The following is a 12,012-nucleotide window of genomic DNA, read 5'->3' as shown; positions in this document are numbered from 1 at the left end:
AACACCCATACACTGTAAAGGATCCATTGGTGAACAAGTGATGCAATGCTCAATTTCTCCAATCTGTTAGAATAAAGAATCAAACCCATTAGTCTTGAATGGCCAGAGGGTGAAACTTCAGCAACTTTTCATCTCTTTGTAACTATTCCTTTAATAATGGATAAATATTTAATCAAAGTCATAAATAAACAAGGGAAGACCCACACCTCTATAAAGTTTTATAAGCACATTTAATCTAGTGATGGCACAAATCGTTTCCGAGCCTCCACTAGGCTTTCTAGATGTTAGTTTTGCTCATCATTTCTCTCATTCAACATGATCAACAGTTTTCACAATACAGAAATGATTTAGATGAAAGACAACTGAGAAAAGACCAGGAAAGATGAAATCATGCATATTTACACTGCATTCAATATACATACATTGTCACTGATGCCTTTATTGTCTTCATACTTTGTCTCGACGTGGATGGAGAACTTTGGCAGGAAAGAGCACTAAAGAAAAGGAAAAAATGTTAAACGTCTCAGAAATGACTTCAATTAGGCAAAAACAGCCACCCTAGAAATTATTTGGATACTTAAAAACAGATCAAATCAAGCATCATCTGCACAGAAAATAAAAACAAGCTTTTTTCCTCTCTTTTACTTCATTATTTTAGCTCAATGTATTTGAGTCATCAAGTGTGTGTGTGTGTGTGTGTAGATGAATTTCTCCAAATTCACACAGTAGAGGAAACAAACACTCACATTGATGACAATCATTATAATGCACATTTGTTTGAAAACCACATAATACATCTGTCTTCATTTTCAAGAGTGCATCTATTGTTTTATTTCGAACCAAACAAAGATTACATTCTGATAGTTTTTTTTTGTTGTGTTTTCATTTTTATTAAATTTTTTAATAAAACCTGACAGTTGGTTTTACATGCTTTTTAACAATGTAATTCATAAATTGCTGTGCTCCTTAAAAGATAAAAATAGAGGAATAGTTTACCCAAAATAAACATTTGTGGAAAATATTCTTACTCCTAGGCTGTCCAAGATGTAGAGTTGTTTGTTTCTTTATTGGAACTGAATTGGAGAAATGTAGCTTTACGTCACTTGCTCACCAGTGGATCCTCTGCAGTGAATGGGTGCCGTCAGAATCCAAACAGCTGATAAAAACTCCAGTCCATCAATTAATGTCTTGTGCAGTGAAAAGTTGTGTTTGTGAGAAACATATCTACCATTAAGACATTTTTAACTTTACATTTTCACTTATGGCCATAAATAAACCCATAATCTATAATGCTTCATCCAGTGATAAAATCCATGCCTGTTGTTCTCTCAAATCAAAATCCAATAACATATTTGTTTAAAATTGTTATCACTCATAAACGGTGCTTGATCTGTGCATATTTCTCTCCTGATTCAGAGGAGATGACTTTTTCACTGAAGAAAGCAATATTATGGAGGTAGTATTTATGTTCTGGCCAGAAGCAAAGGTTTGAAGTAAAAAAAAAAAAAAAAACCTTAATGATGTGGATTTGGTTCTTCTCAACATGCAGTTTTTCACTGCAAAAGATGTTAAGTGATGGACTGGAGTCGTGTGGATAGCTTGTGGATTATTGTGATGTTTTCATCAGCTGTTTAGACTCTCATTCTGACGGCACCCATTCAGAAGATCCACTGGTAAACAAGTGATATATTACCACGGAGAAACATAATTTACATGAATGGCCTGAGGGTAAGTACATTTTTAAATTAACTATTAACTATTCCTTTAAAGTATGTAAATACTTTATTACCTCTGCATATAATGAATCAACAGACAATTAGGGAAAAATAACCCCACCACAAACGACATGCAATGCTTAATTCTATTGAGTCCAGTAACTAATTTTAGACATCTATCAAGAAGGGTCAAAGCCTGGACCCAGCCTCATTCATGAACACACTGCATGCTTGCTCTCAGTAGATCTGGTGCACTGCAGGGCAACGCGCTTCAGTGTGATTGTGTTTTATGAGCCTGGTGTTCTGCTGTAATGATGAGCTCTTTTTCTGCATCACTGGATTTACAGTCTCCTCTCTCCTCCCTCCGAGACCCAACACACTGCTGCCTGAATAGATTAAGCACCGCTCTCACAATCGCTATGGAGATCAATAGAGGCTGAGTTACGTAATGTTGGAGGAAATGCTGGAGCAGTGGGGGAAGGGCGAAGGATCGAGGAGAAAAGAGGAAGAGCAGATCTATGGGTGCAAACCCGCAAGGCATTGTTGAGTTACAACTCTCTAAATCGCTGTTTGAAACTGTAGCTTGCCAAGCTAAAAGTACTTTAAACTATAGACAAGCTCTTTTGAAAAACTAATTGGCTACATTTCATGCTACTGACAAAAAAATAAACTGTAATGTACTATACTTAAGCTTTTAATAAGGCAAATATGTAACTATCCATGTGAAAAATTATTGAACTCAACTGTATGGAATGCACCATTTTATGCTTTAAGTCTTAAAAAAACATATAGTATTAATAAAAAAGATCTAATGCAAGTTTTCTGAAATAAAAAACAACCTAAGTAAACTTAAAGAGAGATGCTTTCATGACTGTTTCTTAACACACTTAAGTACACTTTAGAAAAGTGCAATATGTGATGTCAAATAAAAAGCTGTACATTTTAACCCATTGTTTTAATACTCTGTTAGTGTGAAAAGCCTCTGAAAGTGTTTCAGTGGTACCACTGTCCTGCCTCTGAGGGAACTCAGGCAGTTCAGCACTGACTGGGCACGCTCGCTGGTGAGACGTGCCGTCATACTCACCGAGTCTAACTCCATACCGAGATAAGAGATTCTCTGCACAGGGGAGAGCTTGCTCTTCTCCCGGTTGACCTGAAGCCCCAACTGACTGAGGTGCCGAAGCACGAAGTCCCTGTGATCGCACAACTCTTCTCGGGACCGGGCCATAATGAGCCAGTCGTCGAGATAGTTGAGGATCCTGATGCCCACTTCCCAGAGTGGGGCAAGGGCACCCTCCGCGACCTTCGTGAAGACACGGGGGGACAGGGAGAGCCCGAAGGGGAGGACCTTGTACTGCCATGCCTGACCCTCGAAAGCAAAGCGCAGGAACGGTCTGTGACGAGGGAGGATAGAGACATGAAAGTACGCGTCTTTCAGGTCGATCGCTGCAAACCAGTCCTGGGGCTGGACGCATTTGATAATGCGTTTCTGCGTCAACATCCTGAAAGGGAGCTTGTGTAGGGCCCGATTCAAGACTCGCAGATCCAGGATAGGTCGAAGGCCACCGCTTTTCTTGGGCACGATGAAGTAAGGGCTGTAAAACCCCGTCCTCATCTCGGCTGGAGGGACCGGCTCGATTGCATCCTTCGCCAGCAGGACAGCAATCTCCTCGCGCAAGACAGGGGCGTCCTGGAATGCCACCGAAGTCTCGAGCACGCCATTGAACTTGGGGGGTCGCCGGGCGAACTGAATCGCATAGCCGAGTCGGACCGTCCGGATGAGCCAGCGTGACGGGTTGGGCAGCGCAAGCCACGCTCCCAGATTCCGTACAAGTGGCACCAAAGGGACAGTCGACATACCCGCAGTGGTGCAGCGATGGGGAGTCGTGCCGGAAGGCCCAGAAGGCATTGCGTCCTGGGTCATCGCAACCACACTCCCCGTGTTCCCGGAGGAACTGGCCAGAGACGCGTGGAGAGGCGTTGCGTCTCCGAACCGCGACCTCTTGGCCGCTGGCGAAAGGGGGCGTCGTGGGTGAGAGTGAGGAAGCTGTGCGTCGCTCATTGTCAACCCACGAGCCTTGCAACTCGGAGGAAGGAGAATTTGCTCTTTTATTGAAAATGTGGGTGCCACTGGCCGTTCGACCAGTGGCGGAACAGAACAAAACAGAAACTGAAGATTCTCCACCCGGCCCTCCTCCGGGGGAAGGAGTGGCGCTGTCTTCGCCATCTCCTGAAGAGCAGTTCTCCGCATCTCCGAGTTGCCCGTGTCAGGGCCGCTTGGTCGACTTCCTTGAGGACTTCGCAGCCGGGAGTGACACGGGGGGCGCCGCTCTCCTGCGCAGCTTGACGCGCCGGCCTCGAAGAACTCTCAGCACGGGGCGGAGCTGGTGTGGAGGGCGCAGGGGGGCGCCCACGGCGACGAGCAGGCTGAGACGCTACCCGCGACGGAGCGGTGGCAGCCGGAGAGACACGTCGGGGCAGGATGTGCTGGATGGCCTCAGTATGCTTCTGTACCGCCGAGAACTGCTGGGCAAAGTCCTCGACAGTGTCGCCGAACAGGCCTGCCTGGGAGATGGGAGCGTCGAGAAAGCGAGCTTTGTCGATGTCCCTCATCTCAGCCAGGTTCAGCCAGAGATGCCGCTCCTGGACCACCAGCGTGGACATCGCCTTCCCGAGGGACCGCGCCGTGACCTTCGTCGCCCGTAAGGCGAAGTCAGTCGCCGTGCGCAGCTCCTGCATCAACCCCGGGTCGGTACCACCCTCGTGCATTGCTTTGAGTGCCTTGGCTTGGTGTACCTGCAGGATAGCCATGGCATGCAGGGCAGAGGCAGCTTGGCCCGCAGCACTGTAAGCCTTGGCAGCGAGTGCGGCCGACAGCTTACAGGCCTTGAACGGGAGACGCGGACGATTCCTCCAAGTGGCGGCGTTTTGCGGGCACAGGTGCACCGCAACCACCCTCTCCACCTGGGGAACCTCTACGTACCCCCTGGCTGCCCCGCCGTCGAGGGTGGTGAGGATGGAAGAGGGAGAGGAGCGGCTTCTGGCCGTGAAAGGGGCCGTCCACGACTTCGTCACCTCTTCATGCACCTCCGGGAAGAAAGGCACCGGAGCAGAACGAGGTTGTGAGCCGCGTCCCGCGCCGAGAAACCAATCATCCAGCCGCGAGGGCTCGGGACTGGGCGGCTCGAGACACGCTGGGACCGCTGTGAGACGGCCCAGCAGAATCAATCGGCAGCTGCACGGGACAGTCGCTGCGTGAGGAGTGAGAGGTCCGTGGGGCGTGGCCCGGCGGAGAAGCTCTCACTGTGATCCTCAGATCTCCCAGAGCGCCAGCCGGCGGCCCTCTGCTCGAGCCAGAGAGACCGGGACGGGTGGCGACAGAGGGGTCTGCTGCACTCCCCTTGAGGAGTGAGAGACGCGATCGCAGCGCTGCCATGTTCATACGCCCACAGTAGACGCATGAATCATCCACGAGCGCAGCCTCAGCGTGTTGGACGCCCAGACACTGCAGACAACGCTCGTGACCGTCAACCGAAGACAGGAAACGACCGCATCCAGAAGGACACGGACGAAACGGCATCTTGAAAAAGACGCGAATCGTCCGTGATTTGCTCTTTTAGAAACTGTCTCTTTTAGCCGAAGCGCCCAGGGGAATCGCCGTCTCGCAGGGACACCGCTGTAACGCGCCGTCACACCGACCAGGAACAGCTTCAAACAAAACAAAGATGATGGCTTTGTAGCAACTTCTTGACATCAACTACTCGGCTCCGAAGCAAAAATCGAATGAGTGGATGCACCTGTCGCCCTATTTATACCCGTTGGCACGGGGAGTGGCTCAGGTGTGTTAATCCACTTGCCAATTTCATTGGCGTTTTCTCTTAAAATCAGAGATGATTGGCCTCCCAAGTGAGACCCCATTTGTCGGTCGACATAACTCGTAGTGACCGACAGATAGGGAACTGGCATTACTGACGAGATGCGCATTAATTATCGGCCGATATTTATTGTGCACCCGTAGTTTATTTGTCTGTCAAAACAAAGAGCAGGGGCTGTCAGTGATTTTGCCTCTAGAGGTTGTTTCTCGTACTGTATAATGACAGCGGACCTTCTGAGCCGCTCCAATTCTTGGGATTCTCAGCAATCGGTTATAAGTGGCGAATAATCCACAAAACTGATCAATCGGTTAACATCTAGTACATTAATTTTGAAATACAAATAGTTTGAGAGAGTACAGAAACCACGTTGATCACAGTGACTTCTTTGATTGGTGGATCTCTCTTCAGGATTATGGGTAGTGTAGTTTTTCACTGGGAATTGCATACATTTTTATTCTTTTGAAACTTTGTTTACGTGCGGCTTAAACACAAGCATATACCATGAATTTACAAGCTCTGACAGCAGGACTGTCTTAAAAGGTTCATGTTACTGCTAAAATCAATATCCCTCTGAAGAAAATGAATGGGATTTGTACTTCCTGAGCTCTACTGTTGCACTCAGTTAAATTAATACATCGGATAAAATAAACATTTGAAACTTTGATTTGTTGACTGCAATTTTCTTAGCACAAGGACAAAAAAAACCTTATCTAAGACATGTATTTACAAATATATATTGTCTCCATAAACATTCAGCCAATAAATGAGTGTATTTCAATGCTGCTTTGGATAGATGTAGCTACAACATTTCTGAAATGGGTGAAAGCTCATTTTGTACACCCTGTAACCATTTTAGGGGAAAGTTATACGTTACAATATTGTGTTACTCTATAAAAAATAGCTATTCAGGTTACTTAGTTACTTTTTATGCAGAGTAATGCATTATGTTACTTTTGCATTACTTTGTCACCTGATCTGATCTGAGCTTGCTTATTTCTTTTTAAATAATAATAATAACAAATAAAAAGAAAAAACTCAAAATTTCTATTTTTGACAACTGTAAAGGCCCTTTCACACCAAAAGTTAAATTATTAAAGCTCAGACGGAAGGAAGCATCTATTTGTAAAAGTAACTCAGTACTTTTACAACTCAGTACTTTTGGTGGTAAATTTAAAGTAATGTGTTACTATACTAGCTACTTGGAAAAAAGTAATCTAATTGTGTAAAAAAAAAGTAATCTGATAACGTTACTCCCAACACTGCATGCAACTAAAGTCTAAGTCACAGAATGCAGCTTTTTTCATTGTTATTAAACATGCGCTAGATGGACTTAAATTTGATATCACATCTTTTTCACTCTAAAAATGCAGCTCTCACGTTAAAATTAGTACAGTTTTTCAAAAACATGCTTTTTCATTCCACGCCTCATATTTTTGGATGTAAAAACGCGTTCTGTGTGAATATCCCCTGAGGTCCCAATACCTTAGACCTTCAATATATTCACAAGGCTCAAAGGAGTCCTGAGGCGTTAACATGTATTATTGCTCTTTCGAATAAGCACAAGGTTTTCCACGAAACCTAATACGGTCTCCAAGGATCTTGAAGACACCTGGTCTGTCTGGTTTTCCAATACACTCTAATTATATTGCAGCACAGCAAGGGAAAACAAGAACGGTGCATTCTGGGATAGCATAACAACATGGTTGTTGGTTAAGGGGAATCAGCTTCCAGACACTGTAGCTCTGTTCCAAGTCCTAGTGAGCTTGATTTGAACTACCTACATAGACAGAGCCTGAAATAGAAATGGTGAGTGACTGAGAGCAGCCTTAATAGCAGCGCCACACTCCGAACAAATAGTGCTTTTCATGTGAAACACACTAACTGATTCCAGTGGAGCTATGCTAACATCATAACATGCTAATAAACATACAGTGAAATGCACAAGACCACATGTCATGTCATTTTAAAAACACCCTAGTGTTTAACAGTTTGAGAACAATAAGATGTTTGGAAAGAAGTCTCTCATCTAGGCTGCATTTATTGAATCAGTAAAAGAAGTAGAAGCCATACTCACTGTATACTCTGAGTCAATGGTGGGGGAGGAGACGGATCGAGAAGATGACGGGAAAGAGAAAGAGAGACTTCATGTTAAAGGTCATAGCAATAAGCACATCGCAGTCTTGAAGCAATCAAAGATTTAATCACAGAAAGACCTCCAGTTCTTCAGGGAACTGAAGTTCTTTCTGTTCTCTCTCTCTCTCTCTGTGTGTGTGTCTGACAACAATATGTGCATGTATTTTGATTGTGTGCGTTTATCATACATACACACATCTCTGATATGTCCAAGTGTTTCCTTTCATTTGGTGTCTATTCTAAAGCATTAGCTCGATATTTGCTTCAATGCAGTATGTCAAAAGATGTCACTTGTCACATTTAACTGTACATACATCTGTTCAAATAAGATCCTTAAAGGAATAATTAAAATATGAATTCAAAATCTGTCAGTATTTACTCATCCACATGTTGTTACAGTACTTTCATGGTGCTTATTTGTCCTTTTAGTGCTGCTTGTATTTATTAAAGTACATCATTTCTTTTGTTCACAAACTGTTATTTGATATTTAGAGGTCTAATTTTAAAGAAGCAGTTCATAGATGTTCACTGCATCATAACATATGCATTCTTCAGCGAGCTGAGACTAACTACAGAAAAACAACGTTCTGCACATATTTAAGATTTGACCGTGAAATAACAGCAGAAATATTACAGCATTTTATAAAGAACGGCTGACTCATTTTTAAAGTCTGTTTTGACTGTCAAACCTATTCATAGAAGCAGTGAACAGTGGCACTTTCCAAAAATAGAATAGACTTTGGTGTCCCGTTATTGTTTTAAGAATTAGAAATGCAATTTTTTTTGTAGTGAAAACTACAAATAAACTATTAGCCGTACATAAGACAAACCTAAAGTAGCATGTCTTCTTCTATGGTCATGATATAATGTGGTCATGAAACAATAATATGAAGAGGGAGTTCAGATAAAGTTAAAGTATGCTACTACCACAGTATCACAAGATGTAAAAGAAATAGTTCACCCAAAAAATGAAAGTTCGCTGATTACTGTATATACCAACCCTCAGACCATCCAACATGTAAATGAGTTTGTTTCTTCATCAGAACAGACTTGTAGGAATGTAGCATTGCATTATTTGTTCACCAGTGGATCCTCTGCAGTGAATGGGTGCCGTCAGAATGAGAGTCCAAACATCACAATAATTCACAAGTAATTCTCACGAAAAACATCAAGACATTTTTTCATGCCAAATCGCTGGCTAAAATACGGTCCTATGTCCATAATATTGCTTTTTCCAGTGAAAAAGTCATCTCGTCTGAATCGGGAGAGAAATATGCATGGATCAAGCACCGCTTATTAGATAAAACAGTCCTAAACAAATATGTTGGGTCAATTTTGTTGTGAGAGGACAACTGTTTGGACTCTCATTCTGACGGCACCCATTCACTGCAGAGGATCCATTGATGGGCAAGTCACGTAATGCTAAATTTCTCCAAATCTGTTCTGTGAGGAAACGAACTCGTCTACATCTTTGATGGTTTGAGGTGAACCCATTTTTGGATGAACAATTCCTTTAAGAAATTATAACGGCACTGTATGCTTGCAAGTAAGTAGCTGTAGTTACCGGTAATGGTGTAGGGATAATAATTCCACGCTTTCTCCGTCACATAGAAGATTTTGGGCACCACAGCTTTGGCCCAGCTGGGAAGCTTGCTGAAAGAGACAAAAAAAGGAAAGAAAAGTATTGAGAAGAGAGTGGAGAGTGCCAGCTCACTGTGCCAAACGCCCCGTCCCCCCGGCTGCAATGACAGTAGTAATCACAGACTGATAGCTGCAGCGAGGAAGCGCTGATGGACGCTCAGGGACCAAGATGCTCTTTCATTCTCATCTGAGATCAGGTTTCCTTAACCGCTGCCAAAACTCATTCTCTTTAAGAGCAGCTGCAAAACCGCTCTTCATCAGTCCCTCAAAGTCCTAATAGACGGCTGTCAATATGAGTTGTGAGCTTGACTACTAACAGAGAAGCAGCATATCAGTGACTGAAGACACTCAAATCTTCTATACTAACGCTCGTTTTGGACTGAATCTGTCAAATAAGATCAGATTTTTCACTTTTTTTTTTTTTTTTTAATCAATGTTTATAAATTGATAAAAAAAATGACAAGACTTTTACATTGTTACAAAATTAACAACTAAAAAAAAACAAATAATAATAAAAAAAAATTAAGCAACAACTATTTTCAACATTGATAATAATTAGAAATGTTCATCAAATCAGTATATTAGAATGATTTCTGAAGGATCACGTGACACTGAAAATCTTTACAATTTTGTGACAGGTCACATCTTACAGTCGTGACAAAATATATATCCGAGCTTTTGTGACATTGTTGATTTGTGTGAAAGAAATAAAAATACAAAAAATGATTCCAAGTAAGATTCTATTAAGATATTTTTATTAAGATTATTCAGATTTGAGCAATAAAACCACTTCTCCTAAAAGCAGTGCTATACTCTAGTACTAATATTAATATACTGTAATTATTCTAAACTAAAGAAAATACCTTTAAGTGGCAATTATTCCAGGAACAATTTCATATTTGACAAAACTAAAGGATTTCAAAGGTTCCCATGAGATTCAAGAGTAAAAGCAAATGCATTTATTTAAAATAAAAATGGGTGAGATTTGCGATTAATTTACAATTTCTCTTCCATTTACAGTTTCTGTTGCCCAAACACTATTATGAAGGAAAACACACACACACACACACACGCACACTAATAGCTTTTCAGCATCTTATGTGTCCCCAAATAAATAAATAAATAAATCAGTACATTTGTGTTAAAAACATTCTAATGATTCATTTATGAGTGAGTGTTGCTATTTTCAACATCTTTTGTGCCATGTCTAAATAATCAGTGGCTCTGATGCAGTAAAATGAAAAATCTGTCATTATTTATTCACCCTCTATGATATTTTCCATGGACACAAAAAACAGAAAGACTGAAGAACTGTTATGCAGTACTTGTCATAAAACTACCAGGAGCTATCAAGTTCAGAAAAAGACCAAAGCATCAGAAAAGTAGCTCACACACTATATATAGTCTTCTAAAGTCATCCTCTGTATGAAAAACAGACCAAAATTGAAATCAGTATTCACTGATGCTCTTACCCTCACCCAAAACTCATATCTAGCCTCTAACTATAGTATATATTTTATACATGTAGTTTTTGGTATCAAATAGTCATCCAAATACAATGCTGGAAACAATCTTATTGTTGCTGGGTAGATGCGACTGGCAAACCAATAAAATCAACGATGTGTTGGGGAAGCATGAGGCATCTTAATATAATAAGTTCTTCTCACGCCCTTCTGCAGTTGTGTCCTAAATAAACCAGATGCAGAGGGGATGAAACTGGGATGGGTGCCAGTCTTAAAAGCCAGAGCAGCGGGAATAAAGCAACTTTTTATGCAGGCCTTGCACATTTTGCTGGTGCATGACTCGGCACAGCTGTGATGTAACCCTGAGGGCTTTTAAAATGCAAATGGGTTTTCAGAAACGAGCCTACACTAACAGTAAGACGTCCATTTGCACTAAACCAGATTACATTGCATTTATGTGGAGGACTGCTTTTGTCTCCAACGCTTTCCAAATGCATAAATCCATCAACTTTTCATCAATTTCAGTCTGAAGTGAAATCAAAAGATGTTGGCGTTCTAGATTTGGTCCCGAACAACGGCCACAGCTTGCGTAAGCAGCATGGCACGCACGAGCGCAAAAGCAGGTGGCCTGTGGGCGAGAACGCAGGTACAGCTTCCCACAGCCAAATCTCCCATTCTACACGTGCTATAAAAGCGGGAGCTCAGCCGTCTCCCATCCCACGCACATCTCAAGCTCCCCACGCGCGCTCTTATTTTCTCTGTTCCTTCTTTTTTGCTCTCATGCGTGCTCCACTTTGACTACTCCTCCTCCTCATGTCTGTTATTCCTTTAAGTTTTGATTCATCTCTAGTTTATCATCTAGAGTTCACACAGATTTGGGGTTTCGAGAGGGGATTCTTTTTAATCTGTTTGTTGTGACTGCTACTGTAGTTATCCTACTGTAAAAATTATATTCTTAGGCTCACAAAAAAATACTAGAGCAGTTCGTAACCCAGACGTTAGTAGGCACTCACAAATGTTGAAATGCTGAAAACGTGAGTCTTTTTTATGAAGCAAATGCTGAGCTACTAAAGCGCTCCTACTAAATTTAGTCTGAGCCTCAGACACTGGGTCAAAGGTTAGAAGCGTGTTTTTAATGGCTGTGGGTAATTGAAAACACCATTTTAAAATATCTGGTCTATATCT

The 12,012-nt window shown here is 42.2% G+C and overlaps 1 protein-coding gene across 1 annotated transcript in view; it reads right to left on the bottom strand.

Annotated features, from left to right (window-relative positions):
- Positions 1 to 12,012, bottom strand: part of pitpnc1a (phosphatidylinositol transfer protein cytoplasmic 1a) — a 73,159-nt gene that overhangs the window by 9,876 nt on the left and 51,271 nt on the right. The window contains exons 3-5 of the mRNA XM_052552182.1: positions 9,288 to 9,376; positions 7,665 to 7,672; positions 423 to 494 (exon numbers count right to left, since the gene is read on the bottom strand). Coding sequence (XP_052408142.1) covers positions 423 to 494; positions 7,665 to 7,672; positions 9,288 to 9,376 — 169 coding nt within the window. The remainder of the gene's footprint in view (positions 1 to 422; positions 495 to 7,664; positions 7,673 to 9,287; positions 9,377 to 12,012) is intronic.

Source organism: Carassius gibelio, chromosome B3 (assembly GCF_023724105.1).
Source record: "Carassius gibelio isolate Cgi1373 ecotype wild population from Czech Republic chromosome B3, carGib1.2-hapl.c, whole genome shotgun sequence".
NCBI classification, from domain to species: domain Eukaryota; kingdom Metazoa; phylum Chordata; class Actinopteri; order Cypriniformes; family Cyprinidae; genus Carassius; species Carassius gibelio.
This window is presented reverse-complemented; position numbering and strand designations above follow the sequence as displayed.